Source organism: Copadichromis virginalis, linkage group LG20 (assembly GCF_057382275.1).
Source record: "Copadichromis virginalis isolate Kocher_CV1m ecotype Utaka linkage group LG20, C_Virginalis_male_GT1.1, whole genome shotgun sequence".
Classification (NCBI taxonomy): domain Eukaryota; kingdom Metazoa; phylum Chordata; class Actinopteri; order Cichliformes; family Cichlidae; genus Copadichromis; species Copadichromis virginalis.
In genome coordinates, this window is record NC_140637.1 from 4,415,375 (window position 1) to 4,438,638 (window position 23,264).

The 23,264-nt window shown below is 40.2% G+C and overlaps 1 protein-coding gene and 1 long non-coding RNA gene across 4 annotated transcripts; both read left to right on the forward strand.

Annotated features, from left to right (window-relative positions):
• Positions 1 to 915: 915 nt before the first annotated feature.
• On the forward strand, positions 916 to 22,620 carry ampd2b (adenosine monophosphate deaminase 2b). Of its 3 annotated transcripts, none has more exons than XM_085443472.1 (18): positions 916 to 1,428; positions 13,644 to 13,768; positions 13,856 to 13,986; positions 14,068 to 14,136; positions 14,225 to 14,327; positions 14,423 to 14,612; positions 16,021 to 16,162; positions 16,302 to 16,391; positions 16,533 to 16,662; positions 16,778 to 16,972; positions 17,068 to 17,199; positions 17,335 to 17,498; positions 18,128 to 18,254; positions 18,347 to 18,510; positions 19,124 to 19,244; positions 19,454 to 19,627; positions 20,171 to 20,281; positions 20,375 to 22,620. In XM_085443472.1, the coding sequence occupies exons 1-18, from the start codon at positions 1,320 to 1,322 to the stop codon at positions 20,588 to 20,590; spliced, it is 2,493 nt and encodes an 830-aa protein (XP_085299598.1). In that variant the 5' UTR covers positions 916 to 1,319; the 3' UTR covers positions 20,591 to 22,620. The 3 variants fall into 3 exon arrangements, with proteins under 3 accessions (XP_085299598.1, XP_085299599.1, XP_085299600.1); XM_085443473.1 differs by lacking the exon at positions 916 to 1,428 and adding an exon at positions 8,051 to 8,169; XM_085443474.1 differs by lacking the exon at positions 916 to 1,428 and adding an exon at positions 8,256 to 8,510.
• LOC146684085 (uncharacterized) lies at positions 4,741 to 5,911 on the forward strand. Its single transcript, XR_014917208.1, has 2 exons — positions 4,741 to 5,074; positions 5,663 to 5,911. It is a non-coding gene; the product is annotated as an uncharacterized LOC146684085 (long non-coding RNA).
• Positions 22,621 to 23,264: the final 644 nt, after the last annotated feature.

The following is a 23,264-nucleotide window of genomic DNA, read 5'->3' on the forward strand; positions in this document are numbered from 1 at the left end:
ACCAAATGTTTCCCTGGCTCCAGCTTCAGTTAATGAGGATTTGCTGCTTATGTTACAGTAAATCGAATTTTTTTTGGCGAAAACGAGTCATTGCGAGCCTTACACTGGGATTCAAGCTGTTTGGTGACGTCAGCATCATCAGGACATTAAGTTTTGAAGTTTTTATTCTCCTGAATGAAAGTAGGCACTTAAAATTGTTTCACAGCAAAGATATGAACTCTCATTTATTGCTTAACTTAAACCAGTCATCCTGTGGCGAATCAACAATGGCGCAATTAATCTTTCTCATAATACCCATGTCATTGTGCTGATTGTGCTTCAGTGGCACCTGAAAAAATAGTCTGGGTTAAACTGAAATAAGAGTAAATGAAAAATGGCCGTTCTCTTTCAGAAATTACATGACAATTCACCTAAAATGAGAGATACCAACATCCTGATAATGTACTCTCACAAGTTAAATTTGGAGTGTTTTACCTAATCCGAGGATCTTTTTGACCTACGTCGAAGAGTCCATTTCCTCAAACAATTGAAGGACTGCGCGGAATCCGCGCGTCTCTCTCTCTCCCTGCAGTTTGCAAATAAGGACATAAATCCGAGCAGAGTTTTTACGGTTATGGTTACAGATGCTCTCCACGTACCTACACTAAGTGTAATAAGCATTTGTATTTTTTGTGAAAAGAAAAGAAAAATCCCAGTATTCATCATAATAATGAGTGTTTAATTCATTACTTGGTAACTGTTCAGTCTCTGCCCTAAATTGCAAAGACTGCGAAGATAACAGGTGGTTTGCAAAAACAGAGTGAGTAGAATTGACTTTTACTACTTCAGTTTCGCTATAACCACAACTTTTCTCCTCGCTTGCTTGCCCACATTTAGATTTGTGGTTGCTATGGCAACAGCAGGACTGCGCAATAGTGCTGAGCGTTGTTGTACTCAGTGTGCATGTAAATGGCGCATGGCGTGCTGGGGGTGGGCCTCTCCATCACAACCCCACCCTCCATCAGTGCTGCAGCTCAGGCACGGGAGTCTTTCTGAGGGGGCGGGGACTATTCCGATGCAGAGGGATGCTCCGCAGCCCCACGCTGCACCAACCACTCTGGAAATCCCTGCTCACATCCACACACACTCACACACGAACACCCTGACTGGCACCTACTCCCTCAAACTCCCAGCATCTGTGCTCCATCCTTCCTCTCCTGTCTGTCCCCGGTCTCCTCTCTTGTCCTCTCTCACTGTGTCTCTTATCGCCGCTCCGTCAGCCGCAGCTCTGACTCACTCAGCTCTTCTTTTCCCAATTTGAGCCAGCGAGACCCGGGAACATGTCCTCCAACCTGACCTCCGGGAACTCAGCCGGGGGCACAGGGGCCAAAAACAAGCCCTTGTCTCCCTTCAGGAAGAGGGGAAGCCTGCAGTACACAGCCAGCACAGGTGAGTGGTGGCAGACTGGAACTGCAGAGGGAGGACGGTTTGAGCATCCTGATCTTGTAACAGAAGGAGGAACAATATGATCTGAAGCCAGGGGGATTAGCCCTGTACTATGCATATTTAGGTGAAATTAGATTATTCTATTTTAGAAAACAAGAAAAAACTCATTAAAGAAGAATCTTTGGTAATTACTTTTTCTTCGTAAGTAGTTGGGAAATGCAAACCTGTTGATTAGAGCAGTGCAGCAGAGGATGCTTTGGATGCTCTGCGGGGGATTTTGCCTTCATACCTTGCAGTTTAATGTCAGCATTCTGGCTTCTAGTTTTGCCCTTCAACTCTTATTTTCCAGCTTCATTTTAGAACACACACAACATGCATCAGCTGGATCATCCAAAGTAGATTAACAGTATGATCGGCTGCTGCTGTATGGAGCAAATTTGATGTTGCATAACTTGTTGTTGTTAGGTGAAAACTGATGTTTTGCCTGTTTTAGCCTAAAGGGTTACAGGCTGTTTGACAGGTTGGAAGTGCTTTATATTGTTGCATGCTTTCGAAACATATTGCATGCAGTGAAAAAACAATTTTAGTCCCTGTGCAGCATGTAGAATTAGTCTTCTCCTTTAAGAAACGGGATTGGATGCTTAGATAAACAGCAACAGCAGTGTTTTTCACTCAGCCCCATGGTGGTATGTAGCCTGCAGAGAATATGTAAGTTGGTACCTCAGGACTTGATCCCCCACTGAATGAGAGGATTAGCCTCCCTTCTGATGTATGCACACGCTGGTCAGGCTTTCACTGAAACTACAAAGAGTATACAATGACCAAAAGATCAAATAGCAGCTATTTCTGTTCATTAGTCTTCTTTGAAATGCAAAATGTTTTCATTCAGTTACATTTACGTCATGCAAATGGTGATATAATGAAAGATCACACTTAGACCTTATGAGTTGTTTATAAGGAATCAAACACCTCAGTGTCATTCAGAACTATTGTCAGTCTTTGTTGGTCATCTGTTTTTCAGAGAGAAAGTAAAATACGCAAATATTAAATCATTTCACCCCACCGCAGGTTTTTGATTCAAGAAAATGAACTGAGCCATAGATAACTGTATTTAAATGGAAGAAGACGCCCGAGTCTCGATGTTATTTCATTTGGAGGAAGTAATATAGTCTTTCCTCACTGGAATACATTTGAGAGTTTGGTATGACATAATGCACGCACAACATGTTCTTAAAAAATATACTGCGTCTTTAAAAAAAGCTCCTTCAGATAGGTCATGTCACCACTGGGGATAGACAGCAGCACGCTATGACGTTACGATGATTGGCGAGGTAGTTAGGGATTGATTTTCAACCCTGACAATAAATGCAACAGCAGGATGTCTGAGGGATTTGTCAGCCCCCTTCCCTTCCAGTCGAAATGTTCCCTGTAATTATCCTCATTTGCTGCTCCAAAATTGCGTTCTTGTTGGAAGAAATCATTGAAGAGAAGCAGCACTGGCAGAAACAGGAAGCGCAGGCTGTCTCTGCCCAATACAGATTCAGTACTGAAGCCTCCGGGGTTTGATTTAGAAAGTCTCCACAGAGGCGCATTAGGACAACATCACATTTTATGTTGTTAAAGCATCCAGGGAACCTTCTGAGTAAGCAAATATGACATTTAAGTGACTCATTTTTTTTGTTTTTTCAAAAGGACGCCCTCTAGTTCACACCACTACAGTACACTGCAGTCTGTATAAGATGGAGTAAAAATAAAAAGGTTGCAGGTTAGCGAGAGTGTGACTATATTAGATGTTCTATTTGAAGAATTACTAAGGTTTTTAATAATGCTCCAGCTGCTTATTAGAGATCATAAATTCAAGATTGTGTGCTCGCTGCTGTGCTGAATGATTGTTTAAGTTGATATTCCCCATGCTGGAAGAGCTTTTATCTTATTAAATCCAGCAGAGCGGAATAAACAGAACTAAATGAATCTCTCACAGCTTAAATTTCTTCAAGGGTTGTAAAACCTCTGTACACATAATACCCTGTACCATGTCCATCAGGCAGAAAGGCTGTGGTGTAGCATATGCTGTGCAGTGAAACTCTTCAAAAATGTGCAGGATTTGTGGAGCAAACCTCGGCAGAGAGAGAAGCAGTAGGTGAATCACTTCTGTGGCTGTGAAAGAGCCAGTGCCGATATTAGACCGACACCCACTCACCAGTTTGGCTAGTCCGTGCTGTGCGCTGTGTTCCACTTGTTGAACCACTTAAAACAGTGCAAATAACATGTAGCAGTGGATGTTTATTCACAGATTTGCAATAATTGATTAGCTATCGTTATCTTCAATACAGCAGCTGTCATATAAACGCAGTGAAGGGTCAGAGTTAGGGCTGGAAAAGGCATTCTAGTACTTTGGAAAGGCAGAGCAGCATAAAAAAAAATAAATATCAAACACAATTTCAAGTATTACAAAATTCTAATTGGTCGTTCATACAGTAATGGATCTTTGACACACTGCACTTCGCCCACATCTCGATCACACCTCCTTCGGATGTGCCACGCCTTGTCATCATTGCATGTCACATAAGTCAGAGTCTGTGTCATAAACTGCTACAGTAATGACCCGACAGAGATCCTGTAACGATGGTGCTCAACCCAACACACCTTCAGCTGATAACCTTCAGTCAGTCACTCCTTATGTCCATCCTCAGTCTGTGCTGCTGGTTAGCTGTTGGTATATCTCTTACTTACATGAACCAACTTATCTGGCCCTATACGGGTCTCATGGACTTGTGCCCTAAGGGTGGGACCATCGTTTCAAAGGATATTTGCACGTACTTAATAATGTGGTGCTACAAGGGGTATACTGCAGAGTCCTCTGATGTCATCTGCTGTTTGCAGCACATTGATCTGTGGAGATATATTCTTCAATAGAAAGACTAGAAAGCATCTAGTTGCTAAAATATAGATAATATTTTCAGTGGTTTGTGTGACACATTTAGAGGAATCTTTGTGTATTTTAAGTATTTCCTTTTAATACAGCTTTCTACTAGAGCAGCAGTGATAAGTGAGTAATTAGAAGTAATTACGGTGCTTAATAATCTTTTCTGTAAGGAAATAGTCCTAATGTAAAAGCTTCAACATGGAAAGCAAAAATATTTTCTTGATTCTGAAAATATCCAGATCAGCTGAGTATATTTGGATTTGAACTGTTGGGATTTTCATGCCAATCATGTCAAAATAACCCCTGCAAATCATCGGTTTAATTCATGATTGAAGAATGAATGACAACACATCTTTATATAAAAATATGAGGCATTGCTACACAGCAAATTCAAAAGTGTTAAATTTTTTGGTGTTAATAGTCTCCTTGCAAAAGTAGAGTTAATTTTACTCTAAGCAGAGTCACATTCTTTTAATGTAACTCTGAGGTGTAAAATGATAGTAGTTAAAATCGAGTGTTAAAAATGAGTGTTTCTATTTCAAATCTGGAGGTGTTACAATGGAAACATTAACTCTTGACCTCTTAACTCTGAACTCCTACAGGGGCTATGACACCAACAGAGTAAATTCACAGACTCCGCCCCCAGCACGGCTCCAATCGAAGCTGAAGTGAAGCCGTTTCAGAACATTTTGCTCTACATATTTGAGTTGTTTGCCATGCTTGGTAAGTCATTTTTTCAAAGATTGTTTCAATTGTTATTAGCTTTTACTTCTGTGGCTCTTTGGAGTTGAGACAAAGCTGTGTGAAAGGCATTAGCCATGTTGCTCGCTGATAGCATAACATTCTGTTTTAGCTAGCTGAAAAGTATTGTTTGCGGGCAAATACCACAGCCTTGAAAAAAAGCTTGCATGTGAATTTTCAGTCAAACTTTTGGTCAAATACACCTAAAACAATGTCTAGAATGTGAAATGTTGGTATAATGGTGCTACTTGAAGCCTGAAAACGATCGCCCATAAAAAAAAAATAAAAAAACGAGCAAACAGCAGTAGCAGATGTCCTGACTCGATTCTACGGTAGCATTTAGATCCCTCCAGAGTTTTGTGCACACGGTTTAGGTAAAAATGAAAAAGGTTGAGGTTTTACATTTAGTTCAGTATTACCTGTTGCCTGTGTCCTTGTCTTTTGGGAAAATACTTTACACAAGTAATGGCTCAAAGAGGATTCCTTTTTTTTTTACTGTGCTGCAATTGTTTACTGGATTATTTGTGCCGTTAATTAGTGTCAACTAATTTTTATTCAATCTCCACACAGGATATGCTTGTGAAGATGGAATATGGGGGAGAGCAGAAGTGCGTTGAAGTTCCACAAAGGGATGAATGAAGGACATGCATATTGTATTGAAGAAATAAGTGTTGAGAATGCTGTTATTTGCATTTACCATGTCAGACCTTTTGATAAACAAAATTCTAATGAAAGTGAGAACATGTACACTGTTACATCTTTCAGAAAATGTTTTGAAATTGTGGTGCACAGTTCAGAATAAATGTTTTTCAAAAACCATTGCATCTTTTTAGTAAATGTTTATTTCCAAAAGAAATTTCTAGAAGTTCAGAACAGTAAAATTCCCGCTTTTTAGAATGAATTAGAAGATAACTCTTACGTAGTTAAACTAAAATACTCTTTGAGAGTTAATATATAAACTCTTAACACCAAGTGTTAAATTATCAACTCCAGACAGATTTGGTGTTTAACACTAAATCAGAGTTAACGTACCAACTCTCCAAAAAGAGTTAAATTAACACTCTCTGGTGTGGACCCATATAGACACTTTAATAGTGTTGAAATCAAATCCGACAGTGTTAATTTGAACATGCTGGATTTGCTGTGTATGATTGAAAATGGTGAATAGATAATTGTTACAATGTCTCATTTAATCTAGATGAATCTGTAATGAAATGTATAATTATCAAAGCATATTAACAATCAGAGAGGTACTCTTCAACATACTGATGTTTTTTTCCATATTGATCCTCGGTGCTGGTTTTTGTAGAATGACACGTTTCAGGGCTTTGATTAATCAGTGTGTGACTCTGTGTTCGACCATCAGAGGGAGCCTGGTCTGAAGAAAGTGTTGTTTCTGCGAGGCCTCAACAATTTGATTAGACCTCTTGAAAGCAATTTGGAATCTGAGTGCCTTGAAAAAAGAAACGCATCCCTTTAGCTTGAGAGGCAGAGTGATAATTTGCTGGTAGTTATATGGACTTTTCAGTGCTCTAATTTGTTTGACGGCATCATGTTTGAGTCTGGAGCTTGAAAAGAGGATACTTTTTTTGCAGTGTGGTATAATGATGGCCAGAGTGCTTTTAATCAGTAATTTGTTGTAGTCCAGTAAAGCTGCACAGTCAAACTCTATGCAAATTACCTGCATCAGCAGCATCACCTGTAATTTGTTATGAAGAAATTCTGACTGGCCCTGCGACCGGCTGGCGACCTGTCCATGGTGTACCCCGCTTCTCACCTTATGGTACCTGGGACTGTTCCAATGAATGTCTTATTTTTTCCACAGGTAGCTACAGTTTATTCCTCACATATGTTTCTGCTGCTAAAGTAAAGAAACGCACAATTTACTTCATTTCAGTCACATTTTCTGAACTCTGAAATGTGAGCTATTATTTCATTTGTTCTTTTTTAGATGTTAAATCTGTTCCAAGCGAGAATAATGGCTCCTGTATCATTTGTAATAAAAAGACAGCATAGAAAAAGAGTCTAAGATAGGGACTGAAAAGGTAGGAATTTCTTTTACTCAGCTCTGAGTTTAGACAAACTGAGCTGAATAATATTGAGCAAGAGAAGATAAGATGTTTGACGCAAGCACTCACTTTTTAACATGATACAGATTCAAGTTTCAAGCCACATAGTGTTTTGTTTATGAGCCTTAATTGTGTTTCAGACACAAAACAAAAGCATAATGCACTATATATGTATATATATATATACGTGTATATATATATATATGTATAAATAAACTGGGACATTCACCACCTTCACTGCATTTTCACCACATTTTTGAGATCCACATTGTTGCTTCTGTTATCCAGCGCAAATTTACATTTATTACAAAAGTATATCAAAAAAAGTAAAGAGCTTATTCAGTGGAGGGTTTTGCAAATGTTTAATATTTTGAAATCAGGCTGTAGAAATGCGGGTCATTGTGTTACTGAAGAATAATTTCAAATAGCATATGCATAGTTCTGTGATTGGGAATGCAGTCGCAGACCTGCAGCATATTATGTTGCTGCAGCAACCGTAATGGGGACAACATTGCTGGCCCTTTAATTTCATTCATGTGAGAAGAGAAGGAGGCAGGGTGCATCTATCGGACAGGCATCTCTCTCACACTGCTACTATTCAGCGGCAAAAAAAAAAAGAGAGAGACAATGACGTCTCAAACCTTGTTGCTGAGACAGCACCGCTTTACTCACACACACTGAGGATACAAACATCCTGAACACATGGTCCCCTCAGCAAAATACAGCATGGACTATAAGGTAGACAGGAGCGGGGGGGTTCTTGTTGCAGTAACTCATAGCAGTAGTAGTGCACATCCTCTGGTAATGTGCGCCATCTCCCCCTGCCTCCTTACCCTCCCGTGGTACGTTCCAGATAGATGTCAGAGGCATTCAAATGAGGAGGATCAGCTCCAGAGGCAGCTAGTGCAACGACAGCTGGCCTGAACCAGGAGGCAGACAGAGCAGAGGGTGGGGGGTCACATACTGGGATGTGAAGGGGAGTTCATGGATCTGCTGGACCAGCTCTTTGTATGTATGACAGGGACAGATTAAGCGAGCAGAGGGTATGACTGTGTGAGTCTGTGAGTGCATTGATGTGAAAGCATATGTACGCGTGTGGGGGGTTTTCATTTATTTTGCCAGTTTTGACATTTGACTGTTTGAAGTGTTTCTTTCTTGTTTCTTGCCATCCCTCTGTCCTTGCCATCACATTTAACCCATCTTAAAAGGACAGCAGACGCCATCCTGGGCCATTTGCTGTTTGGCATGCTCCATCGCCCTGCCAGGACAGCTTCTCTCTCCCTCTCTCTGTCTCTCTTTCCTCCCTCGGCCCTGCTAGCTGCTGGTTAAGACAGGTTCTGAGGAGGCAGGTACGCTCCACTACCCTCATCCCTTGCAACAAAAAAAAAGCCCAAATAACCCTTTCGCTCTCCTCCTTTTTTCCTTTCTCTTTTTCCCAATCACTGCCACTCTCCTCTGCCTGTCCCTTGGTGGCTTTGTGTAACAGCCCTGAGCAGTGCTGTCTTTAGTGCGCTGAGAAGAAAGTGTGTCGATTGATTGTCCCAAAAACTGCTTTTCTCGCGTCTTTTGAGAGTGCTCTAAAGGTGCAACCGTGCAAAGAGAAGCAGCCAGGATCGATAAATTGAGCTACGCCTCCAACCGCAAGACCCTGCAGAAATTTTTTTTTTCAAGTCTAGTGGGCATTGAGCTTTTTATAGTTTTGGTATTGCTTTTCTTTATGGTTCAACTGAGAAGTCTGACAACAGTAAAATAAATACAGAGAGGAGATTTGTGAACATGCAGTTTGTGCAGCTGCAGAGACTAAACCATCACTTGGCATAGAAGAACTTTCAGTAATGAGAGATGGCGGCTGATTGATGCATAGCTGGATAGGATCCTTTTTTTTTTTTATATGACCAGGAGACTGCCCATACAAGTGGTGAGTCGCCAAATTTGGTAATTTAGTTATGCTGAAGTGGTAATCTGCGCCCATCGATGAAAAACAACTGAAACAGTGGTTCCGAGACTATCCACATTTACTCCCCTGACTTATTAATCATACTTGTCCATCACCAGTAATCCTGCCATCTCAGCAGTGCTGACACATGTGCGCTGTGAGAACATACGGCTTCCACTGAGAGAGATTTGCTACAGAGGCTGTGAGTCACTGACGTTTTTTGTGAGCAGAAAGCTGCACAGTCAGTGGAAGAAGGTAGAAAGCATTTGGTGAACCATGGCCTGTGTGGTTGTAGCCAGAAAGAGGGGAGGGTGTAGAGGTAAAAGACAGTCAATATACAAATATAACCATCCTGTAATCTTAACTCTGATCGGTCAGGGAATATTAACGCTCTTTGGAAAGTTTTATTCCTGTACAAGGTTGAGAAAAAAGCAGCTCCAGGAGTAGGTTGACTTCCCAGTTATCGTTGCGTCTGTGGTGACTTTTTACACCATGCTGTAAGACTTGAGCTGGGACCTCTCCATGCTCTGTATTGCTACTGAAATATTCATGTGGTGGAAGTCTCTCTGCAAGCTGATACTATCTGACCTTGTTTTGAGGCAATATGTAGTGACGAGCTGTGAGAGAGCATGTGAGTTGCGTTGTCTCATGTTCAAAGTGTTTTTTGCTCCTACACATGTGGTAGAGCCGGGAAACACTTTAAATTGTGTTTTAATTGGACCCTCATGCACCTGCCTCATAGTGCATTAAAAGCTTCAGCCTGCCAGATTATATATAGTTTAAAGGCAAATGAATTATGGCTGACTTTAATTTTTGAGTGGTTTGCTCTTCTGTTGGGGGATGAGTTGTTATGCAACCATTGATGCTACTGATCCAAATATAGCAGCCATTAGGGGATTAGCTTGGGGTCTGGTAGGCTTGGCTAGGCTCTGCTCTATTGTGGCCCAGCATGCATGTCTTTGCCACTGGTCACCTCCCGCCCTCCGCACAAGTGTCCGCTGTAATCATGATGATTTTGATGTCTCCCAGAATAACAGCGGAGACATATCTTAGGCAACCGCTACGTTTGACAGACTTGCCCTTTCTTAATAGCAGAGAAGCGTCTATGTGTGACTTCAGTTTTCAGCTGAGATTGGAGCATCGCAGCATTTTTTTACTGACTCAACCCTGCTTTTGGAAAGAGGAAGCTGACTTATACGAGCATCAGTATAATTTCTTATTTATATAAATGATTTATTATATATTTATATTTCCATTATGACTAGAGCTGCTATTAACAGCTATTTGTATCAGCAGTTAGTGTGCACTAAAAACTGTCAAAATAGTGGGAAATGATAATTATGGCTTCCAAACTTAACCTGAAGTGAGTATAAAGTACTTAAAATATTAGCTTTCCAATATTGAAGTATAAATATTTTATGAATATTAAAATATCCAGTTCTGTGTGGCATTTTTATGTTTTCTCTGTGTCTGTGTGCGGCCTCTCTGGATATTATTCCCATAGTCCAAAGTTAAGCATGGGGTTATGTCTCTGTGTTAGCCTTGTACCAAACTGGTGACCAGTCCAGGGCGTACCCTGCCTCTTGCCCTATGGTAGTTGGGATATGCTCCAGGCCCCCCTGACCCAATTCTTTGTGCTTAATGCAAAAAGGTGCTGGAAATACTCTTCAGAGATGAGCTTGAAGCTTCCTGCCATTCACCTCTGATTTCTGCCATCAACAAGGCATCTCACTCAGAGAACTGCAGCTCACTGGATGTTTTATCTTTTTTGAATAATTCTCTTTAAACACTTGAGATGGTTGTGTGGGAAAATTTCAATAGATCAGCAGTTTCTGTAATACCCAGGCAGTCTGGCACCATCAGCTGTGCTACCTTCATAGTCATTCCAGTCAATTAATGAAAAGAAACATTATGGTCATCACTTTCTTTCTGCTTGCATGTCTAAACGCTTTGAGTTGGCCGATTAGATATTTGCATTAACAAGCAGTTAAATCGGTGTTCCTAATAAAGTGTCTGGTGAGTTTATAGTTATGCATAGTGACTCTAACCAAACAATTGTAAATAAATATGCAAAAAAAACCAGCTTTCCAACTTTCACTTGAGGCTAATTTTGCCATGTTTGTCGACAGCACTATGATGAACACTTAAACTGGACTGATCCTGCTGAGTGTGTAAGCAGAAAAAAAATCTTCAAAATGACATAAAAAAGAAGATTTTACAACCATTTATCTTTAGACTTTCCCAGCACTGATGTGTATTTCAGAGAGGAAGCTATACAAGATGATTCTGTGCATCTCCTAAATCAAATGAATCCGCTTTTTAGTAAATATATATCAAATATCAAAGATCATTTTTCAACACAGTTCAGTAAAAAATGATATTTTTTATAAAGGGAAATTGAGTTAAACTCATTCAACTATTACAGGGCAAAACATTATCATACTCAAATAATTAAGAAAAAAGTTTGCGTTTCTCATAATGATCTGAAAAACCTTTTAGCCAGAAATACTGTGCTTGTTTTGACTTTACTCCCTTGTAGTCCATGTGAGTGGGAGTGGGAAGTGCTGATTGGACGGTGTTAAGCAGAAGGTGATAAACTGGTGGTGAGTTGTGGTCCAGCCAATTATTTTACCACCGTCTCTCTTTATAGCAGCCATTTCGCCTACTTCACTGAGTGTTTTTTTTTTATTAAATAAATTTTAATGAAGCTTTTTGTGAAGTGCTAATCGGCCCAGTTAATTGGCCTCTCTGGTCTCCTTTGCTTTCTCCAAGGAGCAGGCATGCTCAGACATGCTGCGTTAAATAAGTCAAACTTGAGTGCAGACTTTAAGTATCAAACAGTGCGCCCTCTTTGACCTTCTTGTGTGTATGGTCTATAAATGCTGACGGACAACAGTCTCAGTGACAGCCTAGCATGCACAGGATGAAATATTTAGCAGGATGATGAATATTTCAGTGGCAGGTGCATCGTTTCAAGGGGAAGATTAATATCTGTCTAAATATACGCCGAAAGGGGAAAGTGTGATCTCTGTTTTCTTTTGTGCTATAAAAAACAGTTTCCACTCATACCTCTCATGTCCTAAGTCTTTGAATGTCAAGAACCAGCCTCCTTTATTTTCCCCTCTTCAGCTTCCCATGACAACAGGGTTTGTATAAAACTCAAGCCTTGCAGTGGCAACAATGGCTTGCATCAGTCGGTGTATGTGCTGATGGGCTCTCCACCTGAATGGCTCATTGTGTCTGAAGGCACAAACAGCCACTGAGCTCAGACCTCCACTGCTGTGTGAAGAGGAACAACAAGCTTCTGCAGATTGTTTTAGTGACTTTGAAAAAGTTTTACAAGCAATCTTATCGGTCCTAACATGTAACATTAAGAGTAAATTACACTGAATCGATACTTTTGCTGAGTGAATAAAAAGCTTTTAGCAGTGGAGCTTCCCTGACTGAGATGTGCATTTTTCAATTTGTAACAATGCATTACCTCATGCTCAAAAGCTTTTTAACGAACCACGAAAGCCACCGAAACCATTATAATTTGATAATTCTGAGGAGCCTAGAAAAAAGTAAACGTCTTAGACTCTGACAGTAAATCTTTAAATCAAAGCGAGCAACACTTTATAACAGCCCGCAACTAAGGCTAAAATTCCCCTGTAATTAAATGGACATTCAGTGTGTTTCATTTGAAGTCAAAATGTAGTTTTACAGTTTTACTGTAAAGAAAGAAATAATTATACTGTAAATAAATTTAAGTAGTGCACATGTCATTTTTAGTACTTCGTAATTTCTGGGTAATTTAGTGGAAAACCAAACATTGTTGTGCCATCTTTTTGGGGTGCAGGCTGTATTATGGAGTAGCATAACCTTGCCTAACTTTCAGGTATTTTACAGAATGGGAGACAAGAAAATGTTATGTTTCTTAGTAATTTTGAAGGAAAACAATATTTCCAATCCTACATTTACAATGCATAATGAAGTTTCTATTGCTCATTTGTTCTTTTTTACTTATGATGTACTTAAAATTACTTACATTATAATATGTGCCTCCTTTCCTGCAAAATATCCAGAAGTTGGTTAAGGTTAAGCTACTCCATAATACAGCCCGTGTGCCCAAGAGTACAGTGTACTTATGATGTAAGATGGGGAAATATTTGTTGTGTTTTCCAATAAGTTACCAGGATATTAATTATTTGTAAGTAAATATAATCACATTGCAATTTCGAATTAAATACAATTAAATTTAATTACGCCATTAGTCACGGGCTGTATTATAAAATATTACCCTAAATGGAAGCAAGTTGCTATTATCATGCACACCAATGACAAATTATTTCCTACAGGTTATTAAAAATGCAGCACAGGCAAAGACATGATATAAAGATAAACAGCAAACATTAGTCCCCATGTGCTCCACTCAGTGGGTTGTTTCTTCTCTTCATACTGTAATTAGACCATTATTTACTGAAGTCTCGAAATAAGGCTCCTGAGAATATGTTATCACAGAAGAGAAACTGCTCAGCGCCTACTTTCTTTCCCTATTTATCTGCAGTTGATCTCCGTGGTACCCGCCACCTCCTCACTTCCCAGCATTCCTTGCCTGGGATCCCTGTGGCCTTGAAACAATCCATTGACCTACGTACTTCCATGGATGGAAAATACAAGGAGATTGCCGAAGTCAGTGTTCAGCCACTGTGCAAATAATTAACCAGTGATGTTCAAAGTTACGCCGTGGCTTTCATTTTTCTTTGTCTCTGTCTGAAGGAGCTGTTCTCACGCAGCCTGGCAGAGAGCGAGATGCGGAGCGCCCCCTATGAATTTCCAGAGGACAGCCCCATTGAACAGCTGGAGGAGAAACGTCATCGCCTTGAGCGACAGATCAGCCAGGATGTCAAGTAAGCGTGAGCGGCAAAAGAGGTACTTGACTTTGCAGTCAGACTATGAACTCAACTCGGCCTTTGTGTTTGTGATCTCAGGTTTGAACCTGACATACTCCTACGAGCCAAGCAAGAGTTCATGAAGACTGACAGTGCCACAGATCTTGAGTGAGTCAACCGTAGTCACATGAACCCCTCAATGCTCATCTTAAACTGCCAGAATGGTGATCTCATATGTTTATTTATCTATCTTAAGATACATGAAGGAGCAGAGCCAAATTCCTGACCTGCAGGAGAGAGAACCGGTCCCTGAGAGGGAGTACCAGCGAGTCACTATTTCTGGAGAAGAGAAATGTGGGGTAAGTCAGAGTGGTCACTGCAGGAAGACTGTGTGTGTGTGTTTTTTTCTCTTACAGTCAAATCTTTCATGAAGACATCTGTTTTTCTGTCCTAGGTTCCATTTACAGATCTGCTGGATGCTGCCAAATGTGTAGTGAAGGCTCTGTTCATCAGGCAAAAGTACATGGGCCTGTCGCTGCAGAGCTTCTGCAGAACCACTGCTCGTTACCTGCAGGAGCTGAGTGAGAGACCCCTAGACTTAGATATCTATGAGGAAGAGATCCCAGAAACCACAGTCACTGCAAGTATGAATGTCCTCATCTGCACCATTGCTCTTGCATCATTTTATACTGTAATCTAAATTAGTCAAAACAATATTTATTTAGTATACCCCACAGGTTCTGAGTCTGTTGTTACGGGCCATCAGGTCCTTTTACAACCGGGGTGAGAGTGTTGTCTGTGTCCTCGCCACAAAGTCAGGCACGTTTTCAGTCTGTGTTGGACTCTGCCTGGTTTTCCCCTTGTCTCAGATTCTGTAGCTGGGGTAAGGAGGGTGTCTGCTTTGGAAACCTGAGAAAAGCATCCTGCTTTTTGCGGTTGATGTGGTTTTGTTGGCTTCATTGGAGCATGACCTTCAGCGTGCACTGGAGTGGTTTTCAGCCAAGTGTGAAAGGGACAGGATGAGAGTCAGAACCTCCAAAATGCAGGGCACGGTTCTTTAGTGGAAAATAGTGCAGAGCTCAGAGTTGAGGAAGGGACTGGCCTGAAAAGGAAAAATGATTTACCAGACACCCCCCCCCCCCCCCACCCCCAAAAAAGAAAAAAAAACATATGGTCGTGCATCCTGGGCAATTACTGGAAGAGTAAGGTCATATAGATATATAAAGATAGGGAGAGGTACTTGGACATCCAGAGGGAGTTTGGTGTTGAATTACTATTTCACAATGTTAAAATGAGCCAGTTGGGGTCATTTGGATATCTTGTTAGGGTGCCCCCCTAGATGTGGGTTTTAAGACCCAGAACCTTACCTGAAGATCATATATATCTCTGGCCTGGGACCAAATTGTGACCTAACTTCTGATAAGGAGAAGGAAGGAAGGAAGGAAGGAAGGAAGGAAGGAAGGAAGGAAGGAAGGAAGGAAGGAAGGAAGGAAGGAAGGAGGGAGGGATGGATGAACAGATCTTTTTTAAACCCATGATTAAACTAGATTTTATCAAGTAAATAAGGAACATGTTACGGTTCAAAATGTTAGGAGTCTTTGTATGTCAGTGTGTTATTTAATGTAAATGTCTGTCTTTGTAAATTTAGGTTATCTGGTTTATTAGACTAAAAAAAAGAAATGTATGTGTTTTTTTCATTTTTTTTAAATATTTCAATACAAATCAAAGCTGTTATTTATTTCATAACAAATTTGACCCAGGAGATTTAACTGCAGGATAATTTCAGCTCAGTCTTGAAGACAATAATAATTACCAACAGTTTTTTGCACCTGTGTTCTTGAGTGCTCTACTTAGGCTATTCTTGCTCAGAAATATTTGGTAATCTGTGCAATTCTCTCATATTAAAACATAACCAGGGACACCCACAGATCTCACGATCCATCAGTTGCAGGCTGTCACAGCATGTAGGCAGTTAAAGTCAGACCATAGCTGCACTTGCTTGCCCACCTTGATCAAAGTCGTGACACACTGGATCATTCTGTCTCCTCTTAGATGCCACAGTGCACCCACCTGTTTCTGAAACACACCCCTATGAGAACGTGGACCCCACCAGCATGCCCCCTGATATGGGTTACGGCTGTAAGATGGTGGATGGTGTTATGCACTTGTACACGACGAGGAACACTATGGATAAGTGAGATATCTGTCGGGAATCTTTTACTTTCTGCACACATGCTTCGTCCTCACCGTGACTAGATTTATGTCTGTTTTTAGACTTGAGTTCACACATTTTGCTTGAGGAAAGAGTGTTTTAGTTGTTATGTTGCCTACAGGACCACAGAGCTGGATCTGCCGTATCCAGACCTGCAGGAGTACATCGCTGATATGAACGTCATGATGGCTCTCATTATAAATGGGCCAGTGTAGGTTTCCCACATTTTTAATAAATTATTAATTTAACCTTATAGTTAAAAAATAGATTCTCAAAAAGGATCAACAGAAGTTTATTTTCAGACTGTCACAGAAAGAGTCCATCATTTGTCTTTCTTTTGGCTTTGCCACAGAAAGTCCTTCTGCTATAGACGTCTGCAATACCTCAGCTCCAAATTCCAAATGCACATCCTGCTCAATGAGATGAAAGAGCTGGCAGCACAGAAGAAAGTCCCACATCGAGACTTTTATAATATCCGTAAGGTGAACTTGAGAGCTTTTCTGTTTCACCCAGTCATGGTTAGTGTTGTTAAATCCAGAAGCAGACTGCAGTATCTTAGAGGGTTTATGTTCCCTGTTTGTCTGACTTGTTCCACAGGTTGACACGCACATTCATGCTTCCTCTTGTATGAACCAGAAGCACCTTCTACGTTTTATCAAAAGAGCCATGAAGAAGTATCCCAAAGAGATTGTACACGTGGAAAGAGGCAGGGGTCAGACACTGATGGAGGTGTTTGAGAGCATGCACCTTACAGCCTTTGACCTGAGTGTTGACACACTGGACATGCATGCAGTGAGTAGTGCCCATAAAGGAGATTTTAAAAAAAGGTCTTCATAGGTGCTGCCTGGTCAGAGATTGTGACTCCGTATTTCACCTTTTTATTGCAGGATCGTAACACTTTCCACCGATTTGACAAATTCAATGCCAAATATAATCCCATTGGCGAGTCCATCCTGAGAGAGATCTTCATCAAAACGGACAACTACATTGAGGGGAAATACTTTGGTCACATTATTAAGGTGCTCACTGTATGCACAAACACTTGAAGTTGCAAACACTTGTTTCTTACACAGACCAGTCGTTTCTGGTACCTGGAGGCGGACTCTCTGGGCTTTGGCGCCCTCTGGCTGACTTGGTGTGTCTCTTCTTCTCAGGAGGTGATGGCCGACTTGGAGGAGAGCAAGTACCAGAACGTGGAGCTCAGGCTGTCAATCTACGGCCGCTCCAGAAACGAGTGGGACAAACTGGCCAGATGGGCAGTCAAACATCAGGTCTACTCCGACAACGTGCGCTGGCTTGTCCAAGTGCCACGACTCTTGTGAGCTTAAAAAGAGTAGCAAACTGAATTAAATAAACAACAATGAAAAAGCAGTCCCCTCTCTCTTTAGAGCAGATTTTAAGTAAGCTAATAAAAGCTGATGATACTTGCACTCCCTTATTGCTAAGCTACTCGACGTTACGTGAGATTTGTAAATATAAATGTGGTGTTGTGATATATCATGTGACAAAAATTGAGTGATAAAAAGAAGAGTAGCAACGTAACTAAGTTGTCATGCATCTTCTCCATTAACAAAATGTTTTGTATTTTACCGCAGAACTACTGCAGAAGTAGACAGTAAAAAGAAAATAGTCCCTATATTAAACGGTTTTGGCTTCTTTTTTTTTATAACTGGAAAATGCCTGAAAAGAGACACTGTTTCGATTTTTACTGTGTTTAGTTTTTGTTGTTTGTTTTTGTGTCATTTATACAACTTATACTGAAAACTAAGCATTTCCATGTATCTAGCAACTCTGACACAAATCCAAGTCAACATTATGAATGATCCTTCTGTAAATATCTATTGAATACATGAGTAAAATAAAGATTTGATATCTATTATTTCCTCAACCCATTCGTTAGTTATCTCCCCTGTGGGCTTCTTGAATTGTTTTCTTGTTTCTTCAAAGTGACGTCTACCACACGAAGAAGCAGCTGTGCAACTTCCAAGAAATGCTGGAGAATATCTTCATGCCTCTGTTTGAGGTTACGGTCGACCCCAGCAGCCACCCAGAGCTGCACCTCTTCCTTCAGCACGTACGACATCTAAGCTTTTTTGGTCATTTGCTTTTACTGCAGTCACTTTTTGGGTAGTCGTTTTATTGATCTGCTCTTCATCCCTCAAACAGGTTGTGGGTTTCGACAGCGTGGATGATGAATCAAAACCAGAGCAACATATCTTCAACCTGGACAGTCCGCTCCCAGTCAACTGGACAGAAGAGGACAACCCGCCCTATTCCTACTACCTCTACTACATGTATGCAAACATGACTGTGCTGAATCACCTGCGCAGGTACATAAATCAGACTTTACTTGATCTGACTGCCTGAGATTTTTGATCCATGATTGTATATTTTTTGTGTTTTTAACATCAGTTAGACAAATAAATCAATCCTTAATGTGTCATTTGAGCTATTAGCGCTTTTTTTTTTTTTTGTTATAGTTATTAGTATCTTGGTCTTTGATAGGAATAGGTGAAGATTTTTAATGCATTTGTAAAAGGAAGTGTTAAAATTTTCTTTCCTTGCAAAAAATGCCCGCTTGCAAAATTTTGTTAACCTTTTGTCAAGGTTTGTCAACCTTTGTTTTAACCACAAAAAGACAGTTTTTGTAAAGCACATGCAGCACATCAATAATAAAGATTAATAACATTATTGGATAAAAAGGCGAAAAGCCTGGATTTATCTCATGTGAATTAAGCTCGAAAAACTTTGATAACAAATGCAAATTCTGTTTCGACAGTGCTTAAGGTTACAGAGCAAATAATACACACTGGAGATTCGCACTTTGCTTTTATCTGTCATCTTCTTTGTATATGAGTCACTGGGAAGCAGCAAAGAGTGTTTGCGCTGAGCCCTAACACAGCTGAACTCAGTACTCACTATTGTGTGGCTTTATTGTTTTAGGCTGCGGGGGTTCCACACACTCGTCCTGCGTCCTCACTGTGGCGAGGCAGGGCCGATCCATCACCTGGTTTCTGGTTTCATGCTGACCGAGAATATCTCCCATGGGCTGCTGCTCAGGAAGGTGTGACCTTCAACAGCTGTTGAGCAGCTGTTTACCTCACAAACAGGGGAGCTTATTTTTCCAAGAGTTTATGAAGGCCTCAGATTATAGATTATTATTATTAGATTTTATTTATTATGTATTATGTTTCTTCCTTATAAGATTTTGGAAATTTAGACCTGATGTATTTCTGATGCGTTGGTCATCATTGTGCCATGTTTTCTTTCCAGGCTCCTGTGCTGCAGTATCTATACTACCTAGCCCAGGTAGGCATCGCCATGTCTCCTCTCAGCAATAACAGCCTGTTTCTCAGCTACCATCGTAACCCACTACCAGAGTACCTGTCCAGAGGCCTCATGGTCTCTCTGTCTACAGATGACCCTCTGCAATTTCACTTTACCAAGGTAAGTCAAACATTTAATAACATGCTTTAAACCTCCACCTTCACTAAGTCATAAATCCACTGTAAAATCCTAAGTAAGTAAAGTAACTAAGTCAAAATGTATCTCTATAGCACATTTTGAGATAAACCTCACAAGAAAATAATTTTTAAAAAAAGAGCAAGCAAGTGTGTGTGTGTGTGTGTTCTTCATTCTGATGCACTTCAGCTCCAGGTTTTGCTTTTTTAAACTACTTTAAAAAAAAGGCAATTTCAACAAGTGATGTTTATTTTAGGTACTTTTTGGGGTTTATTTATTACAATATTCAGTTTTTGGTAATTCTACCCTCCCTCAGTGTTCACTCCTTTTCTACTTCTACGTTTAACCTCGTTTACATTTTTGTGTTCTAATGTAATTGAGCTGGTTCAGCAAATTCAGCTTTGGCTATTTCAAATAAATTTTAAGCTATTCAGACAAAATCTTTCAACTAAATTAAATTTTCAAATTTAACTTTGCATTTTCACTACAAAATGCTTTTATATAATTGTCTGCGTGTATTTTTTTTAGGAGCCATTGATGGAAGAGTACAGCATTGCTGCTCAAGTGTGGAAACTGAGCTCCTGTGACATGTGTGAGCTTGCCAGAAACAGTGTACTGATGAGTGGATTTTCTCATAAGGTATACATTTTTTGTTGCATATCACAAATTCTGGTGTTCGCAGAGTGTTTAATATGACATTTGTGGGTTGTTGTTGTTTTTTTTTTAAATCAGGCAAAGCGTTACTGGCTGGGCCCAAACTACATTAAAGAGGGACAGGAAGGCAATGACATCAGGCGAACCAACGTTCCTGACATCCGTGTGGCGTACCGGTACGAGACCATGTGTGAGGAGTTAAATTTAATCACACAGGCCATTCACACAGATGAGCTGGAGACCATCAGAGAGGAGGGAAGTCTTTGTATGGGAGCTGTGCAGGCGGAGAAGTGACCGTGCTGCACAACACAAACAAAATTCTCACCACATTCCCTGTTTTTACATCAGGACATTGCACAGATTTACATGTAAACATATCACATCATGTAAAAAGAGAAAAGCTACGCTACAGGAAGATAATGAGAGCTGCTGGTAGCCAATATCAGGGAGAGAATTTATAGTCTGTGCACCCAAGGTGTTTGCTTCTTTTAGTTTTTTGAGTCCCTCTTTCTTTATTTTATCACAGTAATTAGAATTTCATAACATCTTTTGTTCTTTATTTTGTTTTGTTTTTTTAATGGTTTGTGACCATATCGTGTCATATTTACATGTTTGTACAATGTAATTCTTCCTGTATCAGATTTGAGTAGCATTCACATTCAAAACTCATAAAAAATACACTGGATCCAACAAAGAATTAAGACTCCAGCCCATGGAGAGTAAACTAAAGTTGACTATATAGACGTGGAAGGCTGCCAGAGAAATGGAGCAGATGAACTCCCAGGATTTTATAACCTGAAATAACCTGAACCTTAAACTTAAGCAAAGCAGGATACAGCAAGAATTCATATTACTTTTAGACCAACAAAATAAACTACGCCTTGCAGTCGCAGTGAAACCTGAGGAAAGAGTTAAACACTAGCGTGGACTCAAGGACAAACTGATTAGAATTCAGTGGTCAAAGATTAAAGTCATCGTGACTTCACAAATTCACTGGTCCTTGGTTCTCACTTTAAATTACTTCAAAATCCACACATCCACAGTATTAGTAAAAGCAAATTTGCATCTACAGATTGTGGTTTGTGTAACAAGTTGAGCGGCAGCAGTCATGCCCTTTTTATGAACAGCTGATTGATTTTGACTGAATGGGGTCACATGCGTTTCCAGTCACACTAACTTAATTATTATTGGGTTATTTGAGACTTAGATGTTCAAATATAATTTTAACTTGAGTGTTTCTTGGCAAATGATTATGTAGCTGCTAGTCTAGTCAGGGGGGTTTGATCTGTTTATAGCGAGTCTGTCAGAGTTTATTAAAAGTTTAACCTGCTTCAGTAACATTTTTGTTTCCTTGTAGAAAAGGAATTCCCCCCGAGCAGACAGAAACTTAAAATGCTAACAGACCCATTCCTAAATTAACAGCCAAATAAATTACAAATATTACTTATTGTTTAATAGTTTCTGAAATCGTTACATTTACTAAATGGTAAATGGTAAATGGCCTGCATTTGTATAGCGCTTTTCTAGTCCATAGGACCCCAAAGCGCTTTACACTACATTCAGTCATTCACCCATTCACACACACATTCACACACTGGCGATGGCAAGCTACATTGTAGCCACAGCTGCCCTGGGGCGCACTGACAGAGGCGAGGCTGCCGGACACAGGCGCCACCGGGCCCTCTGACCACCACCAGTCATGACATTTGTAGTGAATCGGTTCAGCATCCGGTACAACAGCCTTTTAATAATGTCCGTAGTAAAAATGACGAACTTGGTTGAATTGTTGTGGGTATATGGTTGACATTTCTGCTATAATTACCCACAGGACCTTATGCAGGGTAACTAGCTTAAAAAGTCTCAGTCTTCAGATAGTTTTACTGTTATTTTAGCAGTCGTTTCAATGACTCAGTGCAGTGAAGGCACATAAGCATTTGTGTGCAGTGACGCTTCTCATTTGTATTATACTCCTAGTTTGTGACATTGTTTCTGGCAGTCTAAACTTAATTATGGTACCATCTGTCCTTTACATTAAGTTATTTCTGAGTAATAGTACAGTGAGTGGTGCATGCTGATCCCCTCCCTCGGTGTTCCCTCCTTGCACAAGTTCAACCATTGCCAAATCAACAAAAAGTCATTTTTATACAGAACTGAGAATCTGCTAACTTGACAAACTCCTGCCTTCAGTTTAGGTCCTGGTGTCATCAAACGGCTGCTTGTTGCTATTTCAAAAGCACTGTGTGTCCTCCCACAGAAACGTGTGTGTGGTTTGTGTTCAGTAAAGCTGTTTGTGTCTGTAAAAAATAAATCTTATTTGCATTGGAGTGATTTCCTCTTTTCAACAGGCAGAGCAAATGCATTTGGAAAGGTTCTCAAAAGTAACAAACATGCAGCACGTCACTTGATTAAGAACATGGGAGTAAGAAGTGCTTGCGTCAGTAGCTGATAATCATGAGTAAAAGACATGAAACAAAGAGCACTTTGTTTTCATGTCCAGCTCGTCCCCCCTCCCTGTGAGTCAGAGTGAGCACCAAGTTCAGCACAAAACTCTCTGTATCGCTATATTTTGCTTTCGGACATTTTGCATGTGAAAATCCACATGATTTGAAGATATGCAAATAGCTTGTTTGTCATACAATCAAAATATGTCTGATAATAAGGTATTTTGGTTTAACAAAGGAGTGATGTTCTGATGAAGACAACAACAGAAAGCTCTTGAAAATGTAGTTATTAGACCATAACCTTTTGAAAATGACATTTACATAAAGAAAGCTACTTTGAACTGCTTCCTTATTCATAAGGGGTGCCCACAGCAGATACAGTGCATCCTGAAAGTATTCACACCGTATCTCTTGTTCCACATTTTGTCATGTTACAGCCTTATTTTAAAATGGATTCAATTTTATTTTTCACTTTAAAATTCTGGACACAACACCTTATGATGACAAAGTGAACAAAGGCATCCAAG